At 37.3% G+C, this 12,807-nt stretch overlaps 2 protein-coding genes across 3 annotated transcripts in view; both read left to right on the forward strand.

The window, feature by feature from the left end:
• LOC134804835 (DNA-binding protein D-ETS-3) overlaps nt 1-12,807 on the forward strand; it is an 81,808-nt gene that overhangs the window by 20,190 nt on the left and 48,811 nt on the right. The window lies entirely within an intron of this gene.
• LOC134804744 (IQ and AAA domain-containing protein 1-like) lies at nt 4,856-7,609 on the forward strand. Its single transcript, XM_063777947.1, has one exon. It carries the CDS (start codon nt 4,898-4,900, stop codon nt 7,607-7,609), a length of 2,712 nt encoding a protein of 903 aa, XP_063634017.1. The 5' UTR covers nt 4,856-4,897.

Genomic DNA, 12,807 nt, shown 5'->3' on the forward strand with positions numbered 1-12,807 from the left:
TAGTTATTAATTTCGTTTAGTAGTACCACTGTATATATATTGTATGTAAATAAATGATTTTTTCATCAATGAATAGATAAAAGTAGAATTAATATTTCTCCAACTTTTCTATTAAGAGAATGTCCCCTGAAAGGGTATAAGCGCTAAATCTGGATTCGCAAGTATTTTCTCTAAGAACACGTATTTTTCCCGCAAAAGTGTCGAAGATTTTTCTGTACAATTTAATCGGCTTTAATGTTGCCTTACATCAGAACTTAGATTCAGAGTAAAATGCAAATTTCTCCAAGCTTGTACACATTCTCCAAGATGGTGGCGGTTCCTCGAGGTCCCCAAATGTCAAATAGTGTGGACATGAAAAAAAAGAGACCTTTAATTAACATACATACCAAATTGCAGGAGTGTTCTAGAGATTTCAAGGTTAGTCCTAATCTGATTGTGCTAAGAGTTCAATGGTATTATCTGTCGTCTTCCTTATAATCTATGTTTAGCGACATAAATTATTCTGACTGTATAAAGCGAATATGCCAAATTAGAGTTAGTTACGACAAAATTGAAAACGGACATCGCTAGGTTTCATGTTTTTGGCGGTAGGTATCATTAAAGAGTTTTGTGACTATCTACTACGGTAATTACAATTACTAATCTCGAAGTAACCGCCTGTTGATACAGTCATGTCGGTGTCGTGTCGTAGTCGTAAGTTAGATCGTTGGTCGGGTATCACTTGGACAGCGGCGCGGGCGGCAGAAAGGCGCGCGGCACGCGTCACACTCCGGAAGTAGCCGGCAGCGCGTGCGCCGTCGATTCTCATGTTCAATGGAACGTACGGAGGCGCACTTAAAACATTTTTATTGTAACCAGCTAGGGGGTGGGTATTGTTGTCAGAGAACACCCTTACTTTTTTTAATGTGACTATTTTTGTATCGATATCTGTTCGATTTGAGTAAATGAAACCGGGCTGTAAAATGAAACCCAAGATTTATACGAATATATATACCGGGTGTGGCCTGTAATATGAGCAAAAAATTAAACTGTAGGCTGTACTCCTCATACTGACCAACATTTATTCAGCGACTTTTAAAAATAACTCGTGGTTTGATTTTTAATACACTTTAAAGTTTATTCTAAGACGCAATGTACTGCGAATTTTGTTAAGTTTAAGGCGTGACAAGCAACGTCAATCACAATGATATGGCGTGGCGATGGCGTCCATTGAAGATAATATTTATTTTGTATGAAAAATAGGGAGTCTAAATACTTCATAATTTTTAAAAGTTGTTGAACAAAAGTGTCACCGTTTGAGGAGTACAATCTATGTTTGAATTATTTGCTCGTGTTACAGGCCACACCCGGTATACATACATACACTAAATATTCATATTCATCTTCATATTCTTTATTTGTATTGATCATACGTGGTCACAGATGCGTAATTTACACTAAACCCCAAGATCGATTCCATAGGAAAAATAATTAAATACCTATGTACTTTGGAATTGGATAATTCGTTCGTTACCTACTTTGTAATTTACGTAGTATATTTGTTTACATTAATTACAATCGTTCAAGTTTACAAACTATTTACTATGGCCATAACCAGCTTATGTACTTATAGCTATTTTTAAACAGTAATCGAATGTGTGTCTTTACCTAGTTTTATCATGTTGGTCAGTCAAAAAAACATAGAATTTCACAAGTCGTTTTCATTTGGCAAGCCTAATAATTGTTCAGGTGGTGTACACTGGCGATCAAAAGTGCATGGAGATTTTTCAACCGTAATATTAGAGCATTACGGTCGACATTTATCCATGCACTTTTGAACGCCACTGTACCTAATCTACAACATATCCTCAGATTAGATAAGCACTGGAGCCACGGGTGGTTAAAAGTAGCATATTCTTTAGCGCTTGCTTTCTTTAACCGTACCGTTCCTGAAAAGTGTAGAAGATGAGGAATAAATTTTAGTAAGGAACTGTATACTCGTATCTATAGTATATATTGCTGATACAAGATAACTAAGTTTAACACTCTTATATTTCTTGTTCGCATTTGAGTACGACTGGTTAGACTTCGTTTTTTATGTTACTCGAGCCGTAAGCTCTAAGAATTTAACTAAATCACACTTAGGAATTCGTTCAATGAGAATCTCTACTAAGATTGGCTCCAACACCAATTACAGATGTACTGCATAATTGTTTTCCATCGTATTTTCTCGGAAACTTTCCTATTTGTCATGCTAGTTCAGTCAATGTACCGTATTAAGTATTACTTTTTGTACCGAGACTAGCTGAAGTAACAAGACAGTATACGTTCGTAAGTTTCCGTGAAAATACGTTGGATAATAAGATAACTATGCACTACCTTCATATCAGTACGTCGCTTTACTAAAACTGGCATGAACAGATGTAGGTAATAGATATAATAAATGGCAGAAAGGATTATATGTGTAGACGAACATTTTTAAAGTTGGTTATACAGAGTCTACTAAAAATAGTTTCATCGACTCTATATCGCTGTAGACCAAGCAATAAAAAGGTATAAAGGGAAATGCTAGGAACACAATATTTGACTCTGTAACTTTGTTTGGACTAGATAGGAGGTGAACATATCAAAAGTCCCTGGCCGTAGCCTTTGAGCCGGGGGGGAGAGGGCTTAAGAGGTCCCATTTTTCGGTTTTTCATCTTGGAAACTTTGCGCCTTAACGACATGACTACTTAGACAAACCGAAAGCTGATTAAATTTGCTATCGGTTTAATTTGTATTTTTTTTTCGATATCTTGAATAGTTTACGGGATATCCTGTCTTGAAAGTTTATTTGGGGCTCTCAAATTTATCTTGACTTCTACACCAGTGAAGCGACTAGGCCATGTTTGGTATTGTTTTCGTATAAATCGGGAGTGACAATAGTTATTTGTTTTACAAGGGGGCAAAGTTGTTGTTTAACCGCTCGTGCTAATATTGATACCCGAGCCAGCGAAAGATTCCAAAATTGAACCACGAGCGTAGCGAGTGATTCGAAAAATTTAATCTTGAGCGTTGCGAGTATTTCAAAGCACGGGGGTTACACAAAATTTGCCCCCGAGTGAAACACAAAATTTTTCACCACACCAACCCGAAGCAAATATCAAACAAAATCAAACCAAATCAAATCCAAATGAATGTTATTAAATATTTATCATACAAAATCATCATTTAAAAGTCAATTCTACCAGCAAACACAAGAAAACAACTCAAAATTTGCATTTGATTACTTTGCCTCACATGTGAATAAAATGCAACTTTGCTATCAGTGTTTGAAGTGCAAAGTAAGCCTTTCCGAGCTGGTGTGGTGAAAATTAATTTATGGTATCACATTGACACCATTGCGAAGTAAAAACATATAACCTTTAAACAAATACCTTTTTTAACAAGCTTTTATTAGGTCGACCTGTATGTAACTAACTATCGTAGCGTCATGAAAATTGGCAGTTGTATGTAGTTCTGATGACAATACAATAATATGGTACTGTCGAACTGAACTGATGATGGAGACAGGAGGTGGCCATAGGAACACTCGACCTGTATGTAACTATGTAATGGAATCTAAGGTAACTAATAATTTAACCATCTTCCAAGGATCGTAGCGTCATGAAAATTGGCAGCTGTATGTAGTTCTGATGACAATACAATAATATGGTACTGTCGAACTGATCTGATGATGGAGACAGGAGGTGGCCTTAGGAACTCTGTGATGAAACAACGCAACGTAATTGTGTTAGGGGTTTTTAGAATTGTCTCGATGAGTATTAGTTGTCTGTCGTAAGAAAAGTACAGTCAGCGATAAAAGCTAGTATCAAAAATGAAATTTTTGCCAAAAACTTATTATTTTAAACTCTTCTTCACGCTTAAACCGGTGAACCGACTTAATTTAAATTTGGTATACAGATATTTTGACCGTGGGCTCTGCCTACCCCTCCGGGAAATAGGCGTGATTATATGTATGTATGTATGTAGATGTTTTGAGTCCCGAGACAGGACATAAGATCGTATTTTTATCTCAAAAATCGTCCTTTAAAGGTGTAAAATGGGGTGTGGGGTGAATTCAGCTTCTTCGCCGAAACTGAAGTCCTGAAGTTAATACTGTTTAAGTTTAGGTTTAAAGTCACGTTTAGTATCATTTTCAACTAAATCAAAGATGTAGACCATCCCAAATTTATTATCTAAATCGGTTCAGCGGTTATTGATTCCCCATACAAACTTTCACCCCACTTTTCACACCCTCAAAAGATGATATTGGTTATAAAGACTATCCTGTCCCGGGACTTTAATTTTGTTTTTACTTCGGAATGGTGTCAATGTGACATCATAAATGGATTCAGCACCACCGATTTATACGAAAACGATATCATTGAATACGGCCTAGCAGCTTCACTGATGTAGATATCAAGATAAAATTGAGAGCCCTAAATAAACTTTCAAGAGCGGATATCTCAAAAACTATTCAAGATATCGAAAAACTTGACTGAATTAAACTGGCAACAAATCAAATTAACTTTCATTTTGTATAAGTGGCCTGGCCATGTCGCTAAGATGCATAGTTTCCGAGATATAATCGAAAAACCGAAAAATAGGACCTTCAAATACGGCCGGGGACTTTTGATACGTTCACCTCCTAACTAGTCCAAATAAAGTTACGGAGTCAAAAATTGTGTTCCTAGCATTTCCCTCTACAACTTTATTTTAACCATTCGTTTCCTGACCTACACCTAATAAATACTCTCTGCTAAAAATCATGTCAAATGTGTCATTAGAAAGTCGGTAACAAATATGACTTAGTAATGACATTATTTTTATAACATTTATTTATTCATAGTTTTTGTACATAGATTATTTATTTTTAATTAATCACAAAATCTACGAAATGGCTAACAAAGATTATTACGAACGGTGGCTTCAAATTAAAAATGATTTCAATACAGCTTTAACAGAAGATGCCCGCCTGCAGGAGTTCGCTAACACCTTCCTCGGCATCAAGCCGCAGGCTACAGCCGTGGAACTGGTGGCACGGGTGTACTGCAAATATTGCGCCCTATACAACAAACTATGCGATTCTTACGATCAGATGGAACAAGTTCAAAGAAGACCTTATATAAAAACAATTATTGATGCTTTAACATGTCGCATTCTCGAGTTAAAATGGACATTACAAGAAATAGAAGCATTTCAATATATATACCCCGAAAATGCATTACAGCAATTGCTTTTAGTGCCTCAAGATATACAAATAATTACTCCTTATTTTTATCCATTTGAGGTACGTCAACAAGAAATGCAATATATAATAGACGAAATTTTTGCTGGTAATCGATTAGGTGACCCAGAGCCGACTCCTTCTGAAGCAGAACGCTTAGAGGAAGAAAGACAAGCAGAAGAGGAAAGAATACGAGAGGAAAAAGAAGCAGAAATCCGTAGAAAATTGGCAATGGGTGAAGAAATTTCTGATTCAGAAGGATCTGAACAGTTGTCACCAGCAGAAATCGCTGAAAGAGAATTTTTAAGAGTATATAATGGACATTTATGGAATATTCAACGCATGGAGAGAGCACGTAAGATCACCAGAGAAAAAAATAAAAAGTATAATACGGACACTGATTTGTATTTGGAACTGGCTGGGTTAAAAAAGCCTGCAGCAAGAGAATCGCTTCGTATAAAAGCATCCGGCTTGATACAACAAGTATACAGACGTTTTATGTTACTAAAAAGGGAGAGAACTAAAGAGGATGAACGAAGAAGACTGCTTGGAATGACTATTCCCTCTTGGTTACCTCCATCAGCTAAACCCGAACTTGAAAAAGTAAGAAATGTCCGACGTGAATTTCGTAAAAAATATTTTAAGGAATGGATGGAAGCAAATGTTAAAGAGAAAACTCATGTTTTAAGGCTAAGGAAAGATGATATTATGGAAGACATTACTATTGAAATTCAACAATGGTTTAGTGACTGGTATTATGGAGTCCGTCAATTTGATGAGTATCCGTGGCCAGATGAAGGAGGTTCTATTTTAGTAGTACGGGGAGAAACGTTTTCAGTCCCAGAATACATAGAGTGGCGAGACGCAGAAATGAAAAGAAGAAAAATTGAAGCTGGCAACCCAAAGAGTCCTGAACAAATAAAAGCCGAAAAACTTGAAGCAAAATCAGAAAAAAAACGGTTAGCATTAGAAGCAAAAGAAAAGGAGATAAAAAGACTCATAAATTACAGAAAACAGCGTTTAAACCCTGATAATGATCCTGGGGTATACATTTCTATTGGCAAGAACTTTGATGGTCTCCAGGAAGCCTGGAATATATATCAAAACCAATGGAAGGATGTTGACACTCCAGATGCTCCATTGGATGTTATGAGAGGTTTTGTGAAGGAATTCATAACTGAAACTGCATACAAAGACATAAATTTAGAGCTTCGCCCTATAGTCGACGAAATGATGAGGGTAGAATTACAATTGTTAAAAACCGCTCTTAAATTAGACTACGAAGCTGCCGGTATCACGGAACTACCCATTATTAAAAAAAGAAAAAAACCGAAAAAAAAACCTCCCCCAAAGCAAAGTAAAATCCCTCCTGCGAAGATGTTTCAAAGATTAGTTGATGAGGGTATTATTCGGAAATACCCTCGTATAACACTTGACGATTACTGGGGTGACGTGAATTACGCGGCTGCAGATATGAGAGCAGTTCTCTGGACACCTTCTTTTCCACCTCCATGTTTGGGTGACGTCAGAGAGCAAGTGAAAGTTTTATGCCTTTTGACTTCAGGCTGTTCATGTCCCAATGCAATTCGCTCGCAACTGCTTGTAGGCCCCAAAGGAAGTGGAAAAAGAACTTTGGTGTACGCCATTGCAACAGAGACAAACTCGATTTTGATAGATCTATCGCCTACCAACGTATATAATAAATTTCCTGGAGGAGCCCTAAAAACCATGTTTAAGTACATTTACGAAATAAGTCGATTAATGCAGCCCACCGTCATTTTAGTTGATAATGCTGACAAACTTTTCTATAAAGCTGTACCTAAAGAAGATAGGTGGTTTAATCCTCAGCGGCTCTCGAAGGATTTCTTTAAAGAGATCGTAAAACCTTTAACGTCTATAGACAAGGTTATGGTTTTGGGAACAGCATCCGTACCGTGGCTCGCTAAACCGGCCTTATTGTCTAAAGCGTTTCCTTCTCTCATTCTAATACCACGATCTGATTATGGAAGCATTTGCTTGGTTTTAATGAAAGTTTTAATGAAGTATCACGGGATTTCTCGTGGCTTCAATGTGCACAGCACGGCGCAGACGCTTCGAGGATATGACGTTAACAGTATCAAACGTGCGCTGGTGAACGTACTCTCCGCAGATCGTGTAGCCCAGCTATACTATAAGCCTCTTAGACCTGAAGAAATTTTAAACGCTGTACTTATGGACAGCGAAGCTAACTACGTGGACCCTTTTGACTATGAAATGTTTCGAGAGTGGTATATATCCTACTCTCCGTGGGGAACTAAATATATCTACCTGAAGGAAATGTTAGAATCGCAATTGACGTACAAATTAAAAGCGGACAAGAACAAAAAAAATAAAAAAAAATAAAAAAAAATTAATAGACAAGTGTTGATTGAAATTGTGTATGACCTTTTAAAAATATTATAATTACAAATGAATATAATATTATAATTAAATTTTATTTTATTTTTTCCTTTAAACGAGTTGCGAATTACCTATTCGCACATGTATCGTATCGTACAGTACATAGGTAATGGCCCTTTAAATTTTCGACTTAGTCACGTAATGTGCTACTTATCACACTAGTGCGGTAAAGAAGCATATATGTATTGTAAAAATATCTAACATCGAACATAACGTAACCGAGTTGGTTTTGCCGTGATCCATCTAATTCGCTCGCTTTATAAAATTATTCTAATTCATTTTGTAACAATTAAAATTATAGTTCATTATGTTATTCATAATAATCATAATATATATTTCAAGTATGCGGATTCTTATTATGCGCAATAAGTGTTATGCTATTTTATTATTATGCCTGTTCAATGTTATTACAATTATGTTATGCCAAATCCGTTAAATGCGAATTCATATTCTGACAATTAATATTAGGTGTATTAAGGGGCACCGATAAAGAGAGCCTGTTTGTTACCCAAGTTACACAATACACGGCTTGTACAAAGAGGGCTAAATGATGCTAATACTCGGAAAGTAGCGTACGGCTAGCTCACCCCCTGGTTGAGATAATAGTTCATGGAATTTGAAAGAGAGGGCGCTGCCAGTATCCAGTTTGTTATTAGTGTCCTGGAAGTCTTTCAGTTTGCTATAAAGTCTAAAAGAGGGCAGCGTAAGTAACAAATTTTGCCTATGGTGTGAGAATGAATAGGGAATATTACGCAAAACTCTGCGTAGAGGGCGTCACAACTGCTATCAGAGAGCCTACCGCGAAACACGATAATCGAAAGTTCGGTTTCTGCCTCTCTATCACTCTTGCTTATTCGATCGATAGAGAGGCAGATAACGATATTTCGATTTTCGCGATTCGCGGTAGACCACCTGTAAACAAACCGCCTTGATGCATCAATGTCATTGTGTAAACTTGTCAAAAAACTGTTTAAGGCCGAGTATGTATAAGTTACTCTATGGTTTACTAAACAACATAGTGCTGTAGGTACTATGGCGGCAGAACATTGCAGTAATAATCCCTATTGAGTTAAGTCAAAGAGAATTTATTTGAAATTGTCTTTGGTTAAGTCATGAATGGTCATGAGTATGACACCATCTAACACCAAAGTACAGTGTTTTCGGTGTTTTTTGTTAATATAACCTACATTGCGGTGTTTAGTTGGTCGACTGAATTAATTGTGCTCTGTAAGTACCTAGTTAGCAATGTATCAAATATTGCATGCAAGTAAGTTCTTGAACCGTCTAAATGGGACTTTAGAAGTAGTGTTAGTATAAATGAACAAAGACATAGAGTTAGACGATGAAAAGCCTGCAGCGATTTTGATAGCCCACGCAGTGCAACTGTTATACGTCATAATTTCATAGAAGTTTGACGTTTAAAATAACACTTGCACTGAGTGGGCTATCAAAATCGCTGCAGGCTTTTCCTGGTCTAACTCTAACTCCTTGTGGCTGGGGCTGTGGCCTCCTTATTGCGATCCTAGCTAAAAATCATCTTATTATGAAAAATTATTAAAATGGTACCTGCTAAACTAAGTACTAAACCTTAGTATACTACTAAATAGGTATTTTTTAATCTACTATTAGTACTATTAATCTATTTTAATTATTTAAACGATAGGCAGCAAAAGATTTTTTCTGTGTAAAAAAACACATGAGTTTTTTTCCTTCCGACTTATTAATCTAAAATAACCTTCAGTAGATTAATACTATTTAAAACGAATGGGAATTGTGTGAATCGAGATCAAAACCCTAACAAGTTAGCATAGGTCGCGTGGCAATCCGTCCGTCGCGTCCTGGCGCCGCCAATAACACAAATTTACCAAAAGTGGGTCTTTGTCGGCTAGGTGCTTAGGGAACAAAGGCCGGGTGTCGACTGAACCCACTACCGCTGGCTTCACCTCGGCGGATGTCGCTGTCTCCGCTCCTCGCCGCCATTTCCGTCGGCAATGGGGAGGGAGGGGGGGGCATTTCCGGCGACGCTGCCGCCGCAACTACAATGGACCCTTTATATCTTCCTACCGCTAATCTAGTAGCTGATAATATAATTAGTATAGATCCTTTATGTGCTTCTCAGATTTACATGAGCTTTGCGCTGCTGTTGGACGTTTTTATATCCTACATATCATTACAAAGAGGGAGAGGTTACAGCCAAGTACCAAATAAATATTTAAGTGAAACAACGGAGTATAAAAAATCTAACGCGTTAATGATACTTGTCATTTAATTTATTATGTCATTTGAGCTGCTACATAAGTAAAACTATCAGCTATCTCTGCATACGGATATATATATTTTTGTGCACTTCATAACTTTTTCTCGTCCTAATCAGTTCCGGGAATTTACACACACACACCTAGAAAATTACTTCGCAGAAGTATGCAGATTTCTCACGACGCTTCAGTTTATCACTTGCTATAAATAACAAATGGACGTTATTTAGAAAAAGGATCCAGTCTCAAAAAAAAAACAATTTATATTAATTACTTACTTTTCTTTTTGACAGAAAGTTCAAATTTTACAGAACGTATGCAACAGTTCCAGTTTGAAAAATTGTGGGTTTGATCCTTTTCCCAAAATTATGGTCAAATGATACATCGTTCGCGCATAAACACTCATAAAGTGTTTCAAGTGAAGAAGAGCAAGAAATGGAATGTTATAGTCGGTACGAATTGTTCGAACGCCCGGAGTGCAATTCTCAGAGCAAGAAATTAACTGTTCCCAGTGTTAGCTCTGGGAACTCGTTAAACTATTCTCTGTGCAAAGTTTTTCAATGGAACGCAGTCATGTTCTTTTGTCTATAAAGAGAACTGCTGCGAATCTTGGGAACTTCTACTCTGTTAACTCCACAGATGAACCTCTAGATAACGTTACGTTATATTGTCTTCGATTACCGCTATGAAATAAAACTATTTCGACGGATTATAACACGTATAATAAATTTAAAATACAATATTAATAGGAACGTTTCGAACTCGGGTTTCTTTTTCCATTACTTTTCTTATCCAAAATTTCAACCATTTAGATAATTTTCATATATGCCTACAGGTTTATATATGTATTAATGTTATGAAGTCTAAAATGTACCTAACTAAGCGTATATAAATGATCTTTAAGTTTCTCAAAACACGTGTCACCTGCCGTCGCTCAGGTGTATTCAGTTGTATTTGTGTTAGAATGACTATAATGAATTAATGATCTAGTAACTAACCTGAAAGTTGTATTGTCAGCATACGCATAGTAAATACAAAATCAATGGATGGATCCAGCAGGTATACCTAATGGATCCCCGGCTGTAGAATTCACTGGAGCGTTGTATTGCACACGATAAACCTGCTATAATGTAGTCATATAACAACAGACATTCCGGACCGCTGGCTTTGATAGGCGATAGCAATCGGCCAAATTCGAGTCAAGAACAGGAGACCTTTACTAATAAGCGTCCGACAGTCTAACGAGCAACGTCCAGAGTATTTTTCGACCCTTTTTTGAGTACCTATCACGTCGCTGTGCTTCTATATTCCTAAATGTGCCCTTTCTAAAATCGAAATGGGTACTTACACTTATACTATACAGTACTACTTTTCTCAAAATTGTAGGTATACATCTTTAGCGGAATTTATAAGTTGAAGTATTATACTTACTTTACTCTTTGGTTGAAGTCACACACACGTGAACATGTCGTATAGGTTAACTAATGACTGCAAATAGACAGTCAATTGCAAGATTGACAAAAAAGTGTCTTCAAGGCATTTATAATAAATACATACAGAGCACATTCACTCATTCGTTTATTCATTTTCTTTTTGCAATTAGTACTCTATGCCGAATACTGTAACAACTCAAAGCATTCAATAAACAACCCTATGAAAGCAACAATTATTACCTACTATGCTAGCCGGTTACCAATTTGATTTAACACTTACCTACAAGTGTTCATTTACCTGTGGTAGTTTTGACTTTTATGTAATTACGTTCCATACTCTGTTTTTGTGCGTGTACACGTTTTACTGTCTTTATGATTTATTGCCGGATATTAAAAACGACAGCACTGGCCTACCACGCGCGTTAAACTGTAAGAGCCATTGAAAAAATAATTCAACTGTTATTCAACTGAATAGCAAATTCAGTAGAAACACCAAATTTAAAATAGGTTTTTGTGTGCCTTCTCTACCTAAGAAGCTTTGTGTAAAATAGAAGCTCTGTAAAAATACACTAACTGTTCTTATTAATGAATGTGTATATACAACACAAGGTGAATTGTTGTTTCGATAAAATGAAGGAAATCTTTATCAAGCAGCGTCACCTCTGTTATATCATTTCCTGCTTTGGGAGCGACGGCGCATCCCGGCGGCGGGGCCGAGTTGTAAAAACCCATTTCCCTCAAGGAGACACGAAAAAAACAATCTGTAAGACGGTTAAGCGGCAAACATCGCGAACCTCGCCTTTGCCACGCAATAAGCGACGGTTATCGAATTATATATCGACGATTCCAACTAATTCGGAGCCCGTACCTCCCCCAGTTGCCGCCCTCCCCCCCTCCCCTCTCCCGCAACTCTAAGCTCATTTCCTGTGCGCCGCCTGGTTGTATTAATTTTAAATTAAGTGCGGATTAAGCGGCGCGAACTGTGGAATGCTATGTTAGCAATCGTTCTCGGCACATATCGCCAGCCGACTCGAGCGCTCGTGGTAACTTCTTAGTTGCCATTTACTTACTTATGATTGTAAACCAACCAAAAAATTACTTGTTAATGGTTAAGTCACTTTAAAAGCAACCTAATTTTGTGATTCATTGTCGACAAAGCAGTGTAAGATTGTACATTGTGCAACTAAGTCTTTTGCCTACAGTATTGTCATTAAGCTTGACATCGCTGATTGTATCGCTATAAAATGACATCAAAAAAGTAACAGTTTCATTTAGATTTATAAAGAGGCTTAATCCACAAATTCAGCTTAACGCCGCCTAAGGATGAGAGCGGCAACGTCGCCCGGAAACGACACGGAGCGGCAGCGACGCCCCGGCATCGATCATGGCGCACCACGCACACACGCAGCCGCCCCCACGTGGATGAGACACACACACACAAAAGACTTCTTAG

The sequence above is a fragment of the Cydia splendana genome, chromosome Z (genome assembly GCF_910591565.1).
Source record: "Cydia splendana chromosome Z, ilCydSple1.2, whole genome shotgun sequence".
Classification (NCBI taxonomy): Eukaryota; Metazoa; Arthropoda; class Insecta; order Lepidoptera; family Tortricidae; genus Cydia; species Cydia splendana.